Source organism: Bombus pascuorum, chromosome 13, assembly GCF_905332965.1.
Source record: "Bombus pascuorum chromosome 13, iyBomPasc1.1, whole genome shotgun sequence".
In the NCBI taxonomy this organism is placed as follows: Eukaryota; Metazoa; Arthropoda; class Insecta; order Hymenoptera; family Apidae; genus Bombus; species Bombus pascuorum.
Window position 1 is genome coordinate 8305527 of NC_083500.1, and position 12983 is coordinate 8318509.

Here is a 12983-nt window from a genome sequence, read left to right on the forward strand (position 1 = left end):
CTCTAGCACCTAACAGATGACACAACGTGACACGTCTGAACGCAATAAACGAGCTCCTTGATTAGAAACGTATGTTGGACAAACCATGTGCTGCCATCTATGCATAAAAGCCCCAAGTAAGTTTCAGTTCCTTTGGTGCGTAACAGATGGCACAACGTGACACGTCCGAACATAATAATCGAGCTCTTTGGTCTGAAACGTCTGTTGTACAAGACATGTTCTGCCATCTATGCGGTAGCGTTCAAAGTTTCAGTTCCTTCTTTACGGAATAGATGGCAGAACGTAACAAGTCCGAAAGCAAAAATCGAGCTCCTTGATCCGAAACGTGTATAGGACAAGACATGTTCTGCCATCTATGAGTAAACGCTCCAAGTTTCAGTTCCGTCATTCTCTAATAGATGGCATAACATGACTTGACCGCAGACAAGGAGAGCTACAGTGTACAATAAGGACAAACGATATAAGCGGCGAAAGGAGAAGATACAGAATACGACGAAGACAGACATCACGGGGGTTGCTAGAAAGAGAGAATACAGTGTGCGACAAAGACAGACGACGCAAGTGCCGGTAGGAAGAGTGAATCTTTTTCTTTTTTTCTTCCTCTTCCTCTTCCTTTCTATTATGCTAGTGTAAACATAGAGGAAACATAAATTAATTCTACTTCAATTAGAACGAATAACGAGTTGTGGATGTAAAACTAGTTGTTGCCACGTGTAAAAAGTAATTCAAATATTCTCCTATAATTAAACTACCATTAAATGCAAATTAACTAATATCATTAATAACTCGGATATCTGAATTTATGGCATTTTTCATACTGATACTTTGTTCCTTTCAATATATATTAATTACATTTTTATATTATACTTTATGTCTAATTTATTATTCCATCTGCTAGGCCAGAAGAGTAATTTAAAATGCAAACTATGTTCCTAGGGCTTGCATAATATACAATAATTGTTTTATAATCATTATTTAATCCTAATTTCATTAAACTGTTAAACAAATAATACAAGACACTTTAATACAATTGATTCTTCTATCCGCAAGTGTCCTTTATCCAATCCCTTCCTATAGCTCGTTTCATATTTGTTAAGAATAAATTACATTATATTTACATTTGCAACAAGTGAAATCGATTTAATCTGTAATCGATCAATTGATTTGTTCGTCTTAATTAATTTGCATTTTATTCTACTATAATTATTTCTTCGATTTATTATCTTCCTTTGCATTTTACATAAAAAATATAAAAATTTTCGACCAAACCATCAAACGATTAGCAGGTCAAACATCAACAAATTTCAACAAATCTTCTAAAATCTCTTACTTTCGTCTGTCCTTATGTCACGACCACCGCGATCAACCGTCATACGTCCAAGATATTTTCAAAATAACGTCGCTGGAGTTATATTGGAAAGTCGAAGGACCTCAAGGAGTCGATGTTGCGCAGGAGAACCAGTGTTTGCTGCCGGTAGATCAATGAAAAGTTTGATTCACCGAGGGTATTCGCTCGTTTTTCGTCATCGCTATCGCTGCACGTGATCTGACCCTTCCTCTGGATCGATTCGACCCACCTCACAAGTGGCTGTCGTGTGTTTCAGCCTGCACTCCAACTTGATCATCGTGTTGGCAAAATGGCAAAAAGGAATAGAATATTTAATTAATATTTATCTATATATGAATTGTCATTTATAAAGTTTGTTCATTTTTCTAGCATTTTATATGAATTTTGCAGATGCACTTTTAGCATTTGAGAGTGCAGAAGATTTTTGTAGTCATGATAAATGGAGGGTTTAAAGAAGAGATCAGTAGCCTTCGATCAATCATTTGGAGTCAAGATAACGGAATATTAAAAGCAACACGCTGTTGTACTTTTTATGTTTACATTTCAGATAGAGTAATTGAATATTGACTCACTTAAATTTAATTTACACTGAAGAAAATAGTATTTAAATAAAATTACACAAATACGTAAATAAAGTTGCAGAATTCTGCTCAAATATAATTTCCTTTTCTACGTTTTACCACTGATTATTCAGCCATATTATCAATATTGTTAATTCTCTATCTATATTAATTATTAACTCTTCATCTATATTAACAATAAAATAGTATTATAAAGCCGATATTTTGATAAAATCGCTTATGCATATTCTCCAATTTATTTTATTTATTTATTTTATCTTCTATATCTTCTTAATTAGATTTAAATAATCTCTATATTTATGTGATGTATCCTTCTCATTTAAAGGTGTAGAATGTACTGGCAAAGTTTAGCAGTTGCTATACGCCGCGTATTTAGTAAATATTATTGTGTATGCCAAAACCTTACGAAATACAAATGTTTTCTTATTTCAATAAATAAGTATATTAATATTAAAACTGTTAACAGATAGCTATGAGCTAACCATGCTCATGTTGCCAAGCGATTAATCAATGTTATTCATTAGATTATGTTTAGTAAATTGAGCGATAAACCAGTTGATAAACCGCCCAGTAAACAGCATGCAAAAAAAGAAGAAAAAAAAAAGAAAATAAAGAAAACGAAATGAGAAAGAAAATAACTAGTTCGCTCATGTCCTTGTCATTACGTAAAGCTTTCGATAAACTGAATTATTGCGCAAAATCTTTCGATAACTAATCGATAACCAAAGCTTGTCGCGCCTCGTGAAGATTTATTTACAAAATTACGATCTCGTGCTCGATTTGATTGGAACTCGGTGTTTATTGGTTCAGTTGGTTCATTGAAAATAGATAAGAATGAAAAGATTCTGCCAGTATGTACCATCTTTCTCTTAGACGGTGTAATTGTGTTGTTTCACTACCCTTCGAGTAACTATTAATTAAACCAATTTGTAATTAAAGTTTCCAAGCGATATAGTAACGGAGAAAACGGCTAGAAGAGATAAATGACACGAAGATTGCTTCAATGTTTCTGTGTACGATGCTTTACGATGTTAATTAACTGGTGAAAATTCCCTTCGAATTAATTCTGCCCCTCTTTCTATGTGTATCATATACTACAATGTTCTATTTGTCATTTTTAAATCGTTTCGCGTACCTTTACTGAGAGCACGATCTATAAAATAGAAGTAAATTAATTTCGTACAGTGGTTTGTAGACACTGAGATAATATGGGAAACGTTCTTCGTTTAATTTAGAAATACCGTTTACCAGATACTAATTTACAATATAAAAATTATCAATATTAAAATATTCTTTGCCTGAATAATTAAAGGATACTTGTTGTTGGGAAACACACATTTTTAAACACTCATTTCTAGTCATAGAGTGACATTGGAATGAAACAAGTGAATAAAAATGTGAGTCATTCCTCGTTGCTTGTGAACTTCATTTGGTTTGAATTTGTATAGTTTATTGATGGTTTTCTGTAATATAAACTGACTATCGTGAGTATATAGAAGCGAAGTATTTCATGCGAACAGTTGCTGAATAATAAAATTGTTTTGGAAGCTGCTTCGACTGCAAAGTGGTTGCTTTAGAGAAAGAATTTCGAAAATATTTTGTCAAACTCTGCTTTCAGCAGATCTTGCGATCTTGAAATTCCTTTGGAATGTCAATTCGTCTATTTGCGATTCAACTTTTCCTTTCGATGATACGAAAGTATAAAAAAAGCATATCGATAGCTGTGTCATCTTCTTTCTTGCTCCAAACGAAGAATCTTTTATCGTGGACCTTTAACACAACGACTTATCTTGTTAGAAAAATATCTGATTCTATTTTCGTTTCTTCGATATCCAGAATATTTGATGAAATGATAAAATGCTTCTCGTTGCTATAAATATTTTTAATCTTTACTTGTTCGAAAGCAAAATCACAGCTACATAAGGTGTGTGTTTCCGATACTCATTCATAATATAATAATAATAATAATAGAGAATATTAATTAATAATTAATAATAATTAATAATAATAGATAAAATTATATAATAGCTTTCTTTTCTCTTACATCCATACAGCAGGTATTTTAATACTAATGACCGTACGATAAATTTCCCTTTCTCTCAACTTTCCTCAAACAATAGTACGTTTTTTTTCTTTCTACTGGTATACATATATCACTCTTTTACACAATTTCTCTCTCTCTCGCACACGCATACACGCACGCATAAACATACCCATACATGCTTCCATTGTTATTTATTATTCTTCCTCTATCGTCATCGATAATCTTCACAATAATATATATTTCTATTTATATATATATATTCATATATATATATAATATAGGCTCGATAGTTATAAGGCAACCTCAGTTCATCGTCGCTACATCAAACACACACTCTCTCTCTCTCTTTCTTTCTCTCCCTCTCTCTCTCTCTCTTTATTTCTTTCCAAGTCTCTCGCGATGATCCATCGAGGTTGGTTCACCCTCTGAACGCTCGATCCTCTCGCGATCTCGCCGCCTTCGGTCCTCGCCAGACCACAAAACGCGCTCGTATCGCGATTTACAATAAATATTTTACAGCTTCGGTTCAGGTTCTTCGTCGTTCTTCGCGCGTCTCTATCACGCGCAAAAGAGGAATTGAAAGCGACAGGCGCTCGAGAGAGAGACTCTACATCGTTTATGGCACTCGTTTAATAATGGCTCGGCTCTCAAGCAGCTTATCCACGATCCTCCGCTTCTCCTCGAAGCTTCGACACGTACGATTCGTGCGATCTCTCGCGAATAGTTTGAACAATCTCGCGATTACCGAGATAAAACACCGAGAGATCGAAGTTTGGCGCGATTTTTGCTCGATCGCGAGAGGACAGGGACCGTTTTATGACTAATCGACTTCGTTGACACGCGTAACCTTGCTAGTGGAATGATATACTAGTAGAGACTAATAGGGGAAAAGATTGGGGCTGAGTTTGGGAAGGCTCGTCCTGGATCGCTGAGCACCCGCTTTTTGTTGTTGAACATCGTGAAAGCTTGATGGCTGATATGAATTATTGAGAATAATAAACGCGGGAGAATCATTGCTATAACAATGTAGGAATTTTCAAAACTCTCCTGGTTGTTCTTGGAATTCGACGTTCCATATAAATTATTAAGAATATTGTTAAAACGTACAGAAGAATTTTTAGGATTTTCTTCGTACTTCTTAAAATTTCATTTTTAACATGAACTACGGTGTATGAATTGTTAAAATACGTGAGCGAATTTTTCTGTAGCAGTACAAGGTTTAAAAAAATCCTACTCGAATTCTTTTGTAAATAAACGACTGTCTTTTATAATAGAACCTTTCGAATGTTAGGAATTTTCAATTGCTTCAATTGTAAAAGTGTCGAATTTAAAAATCTTCAAACGAAATTTACAGAAAGCGGGTCTCCAAAATGACGAGCTAAATTCTCGTCTTCGTGACTTTCGACTCACGACACGTGGAAAAAAGTGTCTAAAAAACGAAGAATCCTTATCAGTCGCAAAGTTTCTAACTCCTTTAATCGCACGTACAAGCATCTAAAATTTCTATTGGTGTATAAAATTCCAAACAAACTAATATTATCTCCGATATTGTTTATAAAATAATGACAGGATAATTCTTGGCGACTGCGTTTCCATTTTCTTTCTTTCTTTTTTTTTTTTTTGTTTTTCTTGTATTTCGACGCGCTTCTTTAAGGCACTAACTTCCTACGATCGTGTTTCACATCGTTGCAGTGTGTCTTTTTTTTCTTATTCTTTTTATTATCATTCGTATTAAAAGAATTTGTGTAAATAATCGGTCATTGTTGCTAAGGCACGGTCCTACAAGTTCGGGGAAAACTCTAAAGGCACCCTAGCGCGTCACCCAACGCTCGCACGCTTACATTTCATCCCGGTGGGATTATGCACACTCTAAAAGCTACATAGTCGATCGTATTCCTCGAGAAAATACGCAATTCACTGTCTTCTTTAGGTCCGTCGTGTTACTCGTCGATCGTCTTTTTTTTTAATAGGGGGGAAGCTCCAACGATACGATAAATAAAGTCGAAAATTTGCATAGAAATTGTTAAAATTGATATCCTATAGGATATTACAGAGAATAATAAAATTATAAAATATTAATTTTTTAAATTAATAGATAAACGCATACTGTGATGTTTGGCAACTTTTATAGAGACGAAGCTTTAATTGATATTTTGGAAAATGGAAAAGCTTTTTCTACTCAAATTTGCTGTATACGATCGCTCCGATATTAAGACGAATGAAAATATTTTTCCAGTAGAAATCTACTTTACCAAATTAATGATATCGTAACATTGCTGAGTATCCCCTGGGAACAGGAACGCGAGAATTCCTATCGTTTCCGATACGCACCGCATCTAAAACGCACACCAGCCGATCTTCTATTTCGAGCATTCGCATTTTAAAGTATACCTTTCGTACATGCTTCTCCTTTAAAACTCCTTTAAAATTACAGCAAGCAACGGTTGCCTGAAAAGCGAACAAGAGTCACTGAATACTCCTTGATCTGTGTTCGCCCTGTCTCGTCTTGGCTGGCAGTCTTTTTGTTAACTCTCAGTTTTCTTGCAGTTTTTTCTTTTTTTTTTTTTATTACTTTATATCCTTTTTTATCAATACTGTTTGTAATACGATTAATGAGAAACGCATACCCTCCTAGTCGTGGCACGTGTCCCGAGAAAGCGTATAATCTTTAGTACGAGTCGTTACCATTTCGGCTATGCAAGTTCCTTTGTCAATATAAAAGAGGAACTAAGAAAACAATTGTGAGTTCTTATTAAAAGAAAAAAGAAAAAAAAAAGGAAAACTGAACAATCGTAGAAAAATCATTGCACCATTGACGAACGATCTCTTTGCTATATGTTTTCATTTTACCAATTACCGTGAATTTTTGGAAAATTCTTCGGCGTTAATTAGCAACGATCATCAATGACGCGATGGACTAGACACAATGTTCTTGTCTTTTTAACTCGCCTTTCTTGCCGGTGATCATTTACATAGAAAAACAACAGTCTGAATTATATAATCCTGGACTCGAGTTTCAGTAAATTTCATTAGTAAGTTCTCTGCAAAGAGATTCGAGCTTTTCCTCTCTCGCGTGTCAGTTCTTTACATATATTAACTATCTATATTCTAGGAGCTAAATCGTCGTGACGACTAATTTCGCGGAGGGTACGCGAGTGATACTAGAAAAAAAAAAAAAAAAAAAAAAAAAAAAAAAAAAAAATATGAGGAAAACAAAGAAGGAAAACGAAATGTACAAGGTCTTTTTCTATTTTAAATATTATAGTTTGTCTTTTATCCTCGCGATCTAAAGCTATAAGATAGACTTGTCGTTCATGTTTATTGTCTACGGTTCTATGCCAGGTTTCTTCCGTCGTTCCATAGATCTCTTTCATTACGAAATCATTCTGTGACACGAAATTCATTCAAAATTCTTCAAAAATTCTCCACTTCTTCGCCCATCGCCGAGACGATTCGAGAAGGATCGTGAAAATATTAAAAAAAAAGATCGTCATTCAGTTAATAAATATCTCCTCTGGTAAGTACGAAGTCATCGAGTTTGACTGAACAGTTCCATTCGATGCATCGACCGATATATATGTATATATATATATACATATGCTGTTTCGATCCGAACGAGAAGACACACACGCCGCCAAGAGCTATCGATTTCTCCTGGTCGATAGAACGGCTGAAGATTAATGACTAGGCCGCGGTCGGGGTCTGCTCCTAATCATCCAGCCTCGTCGAACAAACGTACATACGCGTCGTGCGTATCGGGCATGGACAATCGCGAGCGAAATTCTGCAGGGAATGTCTACAGGGTGCATAAAATTGTCTTTTTTAGTTTACTCCTCCCTCGGTCCTCTTGTAATCAGATTTCATCAGCGAGATCCGAATTTGTCGGCTGGATTCAGCCCCCCGCTGCTTCCTTACTCTTTCTTCGGCTTCGGGCCTGGACTCTTCAAGGAATGTCTACCGGGGACCAGAGAATTGTCTTTCTTGAGTCTTCTCCAACGAGTGGTAGCTCCGGTGAACGTCGTTATGTATCCATGTGTCGATACTTGTGAGCAGACATCTGCGCTAGGCCCAGAACAGCGTACTGACACTGAAGACAGTGGTAGTGTGTCTGTTTACCGGAATGCTGACATTGGACACCACCGCAAGGCTGACTCGGCGTGAATTTCTGAAAACCGGCCGCCGCGATACTGTCCAATTTCGCATGCTGTCGCCTGTGAGCGACCACTTTGTTCGTATCTGTGCAGACAAAATCGCATTTCAAACAGTGAAAGTGCGAAGCCTTGTTCTGCATCGAGCCTAACGAAGAGGTGTAGGCACACTGTGCTCTTCCACAGGGAACATTGGCTCTATATTGTTGAAAATCACCGCCCATTAGAGTGTCGAGACGCTCGTGTCTCGCCGTGTGCTGAACGAAACGCGTTTTGTCGCAGAACGAGTAGCCACAGTCTTGACGCATGCAGTGGAAATGTGTCTGGTGCTCTCTGTAGCCGCAGTGCGGGTACCTACAGTCTTCGTTGAATCTGAACCTGAAATGGAAATTAAAATTGTTACTTACGTGACTTATCACGGGAAGTAAAAATTTACATCCCGTTATTACTATTTCTCGTTATGTCTAATATTATTATTAGATATTTTAATTATTTGTATTAAATGGACACATTTAACGGCCGGACGAATTTTCTCTGAATATCATTCTCTTTTCTATTGTATATGAAAAAGTATCGAGGCTTTCAGGTCGAAACTGATTGGTATAAAATTCCATGCATTAAATTTGATGAAATTAGAATAGAAATATCTCGTAAGCGTTAAGTATATTTCTAGACGCTACTATCCCGCTCTAGATGACCTTGAAATCTAAGAAAATGATCTGGAGAAAAAGTATGTGTTATGCTTACATATGGCCCTTTAAATAATGTGACTTTGTCCTAAGGATTTTTCTCGTAAAATTAATTTCATAAAAATTTCATAAAATAACAAAATAATTAGATATTCCTACTTACACATCTCACCCTGTATTATAAAATAAAAAAGTAAAAACTTTAACTTAGGAAAGGCATAACACAGACCTGACGTATCCCTCCGGTACAGGCTCGTCCTTCAGCATCCGCATGGAATGATGAAGCCTCTGCTTCTTCGCCTCTGGAGAATTACTATCAGGTGGAGACAAGGATCTCTTGTTGAGATTAAGATTCGCAGCTAACGAAGCTAAAGGATTTTCATCTCTGGTTGGAGGTAGAAAATTGGTCGGAGGTAAACCTGGAGCAAACATCAGCCCTGGTCCACCAGTGTACATGCCGCCATGCTGCAGGAAAGGTGGCAGGGCTTGGTTCATCAAGGCTATCTGTTGATTCATAGCAGCCATTACAGCAGGGTTAGGAAAATGGAATCCGTGACTAAGGTCGAGTTCGAAGCTGGTGGGAACTGGGGATTGTTGGACACTGGTTGGCATACTCGGCTGAGACAACTGGCCATTCTCGTTGTTATCCATCACCGAATTGTTTCCATCGTCCCTTGATACTTCACTCGGTTCTCTCTTAACATTGGGAACGTTCTGAACTCCCACATCCGAGCCACATCTCGTTGGCTCGATTTTCACCTCTTTCACTTGGGTCTGTTGGCTAATTTGACCCAGAGTCTGCTGCATCTGACGTTGCATCTGATTCTGGAAATTCTGAATATTCTGAGCCATTTGAGCGTTCTGTGCCATAAAGTCGTGCTTCTGCGATAATTGCGCCAGATAGTCGTGTTGCATTTGACTAGGCGCTTGACTGGTTAGATCGTGCTGCTGTTGACTGAGAATGGCGCCTGTAGAATGTTTCGCTATGTGTGCCACCAGTCGGTCCAGTTCGGAGAATGCTTGATTACAGGCGTTACAGTGGTAATGGTTTTTGCGCTTTAATTTGCAGAAGGGCCTGCTACAGCTCTGCTCTGGTCCATACAGTGTATGTGGCGACGCTGAAGACGTGGATGGAAGAACCGGCGACTCTGCAATGGAAAAGTTTAACGTAAATACAGGTGCGAATTTTGAAAAATGAGAAAGGTGAAAGGCGACGACTGATTTACTATTTACTGATTACTAATCGAACACAATTCAAGGCAAGAAAATTGGTCGTCGAAAGAGACACGAACCTTGGTGCACGGAAGTTCGCATGGATAGCACGACGCCCGGAAGTGCGGGTTCACTCGGCGGTCCACTGACCGGATAATAGGTGCCAGCCGCCCTCACCACTAGCAACAATCAACCAAACAACCAACACTTCAAATATACCTCCCACTATAATTACAACCACCTTGTACAATAGATACATCAAACGCAACAAGAAAATATAATGTACATAAAAACAAAAATAGGAATAAAATAAAGGATAATTGGGAAATGTATTGTAATCCTTTCGAGAGCAGCCTAAATGAATTGAATCTTCAGGGGAGCAAAAGTATAGTTTAATTTCTTTTAATATTAATATTAACCGACTAATTTTCATTCGTCGATACTGTGCTTAAAATGTCCCAGCTGCTACTTCGAGATATCCGAAGATATAAAAGTTTTACATCTTAATGTTTTTTCTATTCAATTCATAATATTTAGTTATTATTCCACACAGTCTGAGTACAATAATTTTATTTAAAAGAGTAAAAACACGGGGAACTTCAAAAAAGAAAAAATGCCAGAGAAGACACTTTAACTAAAGAAAGGATTTGTTATAATATCGAGCCCACTATGTTATGAGGCTAAGCTTCTCACTATTAGAATACAATATTAGAAAAAAACTTGATATGAAAAATTTGACAAGAATCGTTTTGTTACAAGTGGATTGTGAATTTTTGATGATTTAAAGGTGTACAAATTAAAAATGCATAAAATGCGGATAACGTGCAAGAATATATAAAGTATTCAAAACATGATATCTATCATAATATTCAATAAACAAAACATTTATCTATCCAAATTTCATTTCCTTAATGGGATTAACTAAAAATACGAATTTGCATAAATATTTGCACTCTAGTGACGAGCTTAACAATTCATAGTGACATCGAAAGGATTAAGGAGTGCTGACGTGTGTCGTAATATACGCTGGAGTGCGTGTACGTGCAAAAGACATGCATTGATTGGATAACTGTCTCGGTAAACATCTCAAGTAACTACCAAACAAAACTCATCTATAAAACAGTACTATACAGGTGCACTGGTTCGTGTCCATGTTGAAAGTTACACTTACCGGTGGTCTTATTAACATCTGGGCTAGGGATCTCCGATTCCTTTTCGTCCATAATTGATCTGTTCTCCATGTCACTGGCCAAACTTTCCTCAGGTTTTTCGATTAATTCAGCCGGATTCTTTACTTGAATCCTCGGCTTCGTTTCTTGAACCATAGGTTGAATTTGCGTCTGACATTCTTGGTTCGACGAGCATTCAGGTCGATCGTCGTGACTACTGTGCTGTTTCTCGTGCATTGCCATCGTCGAGTATCTGACGAAGGAGTAGCCGCAGTTCGGCCTGGTACAGTGAAAATGCCGATTAACGCGATTACTGTGACAGCCAGCCAGTCGACAATCTACCATCTTATCGAAGAAGGCAAAGCCGGGCGGTATGTCGACGTTATCGTGAAAGTCTTTGCTATGCATCAGTAGCTGGTCGGGTCTATCGGTGGAGAAATGACACCTCAGCTGCGAGCAGTGATGGTGTCTCGTTGATCTGAGAACACAAGCCGGATCTGGGCAACCGTCTGGATTGTAGGTGGAGAATCCTTCTGGTTCGCCAAGACTGTTCGAAGGTGAGATACTTCCTTCTCTCTCTTCGATCATAGGATTGGGTGTCAGACTAGGCGTCTGAGGTTTGGGTAGCTTGAAACTGGTGAAGATCGCTTGTGGAGAGTCGTGAGTATGAGTAGCTGGGTCACCGCCGGACCAAATTTCGATAACCCTATTTTTTGGAGGCCTGCCTCTCTTCCGCCTGAACATCGCGTCGATATTAGTCAAGTGCGTTAACGTAACATCAGAGGATAGAGCGTGAGAAGAACAAGAGAGATTTAACTGTCGACTATATTCATGAATCTTATAATGTTGCAGTCGACGGAAGGGTTTATCAGTCGAAAGGATTACTTCGCGACAGTTCTCCCAATTACAATGATAATGTTTCTCTTTATCGGCATACGGACAACTGTCGTCGCAGCCACCTTCCTCGAAGAAGGCATCGGTGATACGCTCTTGAGTCTCGTGCTCTCTCAAATGTTCCCTGACTTCGCGAGGATCCTTCAGAGCTGTACCACAGCGATCTAATCCGCAGTGGTGATGCTCTCTACCTATGTGACAGGGACAGTCGGCTGTCGCAGGTACCAGATACGCGAGTTCTGTGGCAGTAAGCTGCTGACTCTGTTGCTGCTGTTGATGCTGATGATCCACAGTCACTGTGGAACTTCCACTAGCAGTGACCGTGGTTGTTGGCGCGGTGAGATCCATCGCTAGGTCGCTACCACTCTGAAAGGAATCATCCAAAGAATAATACGACGGCGAGCCTCTATCCTCGTTCGAGCTTTCGCCATTAAGACTCAAGGAGAGACTCTGCGTGCTGAGATCATCCGGTGGCCATGATCCTGGCGGTCGAATACCGCCAACAGCGTTGATCTGCTTGTACTTTCTGTAAGCCAATTCCGTCTCATGACGCTCGTGTTTTCGTTTATGAGAAAACAGCTGACCGGATGAATGGAGAACGTAGCTGCAATGAGGTCGTATGCAATGGATGTGATTGCAGACGCGTGAGAAACGACATTGCTCGAAGGGACACGCCTCGGACTTCATGAATTTCTTGAACCCGTCGCGGGATAATTGCTCGTCTTTGATGTGGTACGATTTGTGCTTGTCTGTAAGAAGAAGACGGAGAAAGGAACTTATTAAAGAAACCAGTTAAGGACCTTGGGCTAGATTGGTACTAGGTGTATTAGGTGCATTAGGTGTTAGGTAGATCGGAAAGTTCTGTCGTTTTTGATCTTTGAAAGGATAGAAATGAATT

At 38.3% G+C, this 12983-nt stretch overlaps 1 protein-coding gene across 4 annotated transcripts in view; it reads right to left on the reverse strand.

Annotated features, from left to right (window-relative positions):
• Window positions 1-5568: 5568 nt before the first annotated feature.
• LOC132913708 (uncharacterized) overlaps window positions 5569-12983 on the reverse strand; it is a 162398-nt gene continuing 154983 nt past the window's right edge. For all 4 annotated transcript variants that reach the window (XM_060972223.1, XM_060972222.1, XM_060972224.1 and 1 more), the window contains 4 exons: window positions 11194-12834; window positions 10103-10201; window positions 9040-9958; window positions 5569-8499 (listed from right to left, as the gene is read on the reverse strand). In XM_060972223.1, the coding sequence (XP_060828206.1) occupies window positions 7995-8499; window positions 9040-9958; window positions 10103-10201; window positions 11194-12834 (3164 nt within the window). In that variant the 3' untranslated portion in view covers window positions 5569-7994. The remainder of the gene's footprint in view (window positions 8500-9039; window positions 9959-10102; window positions 10202-11193; window positions 12835-12983) is intronic.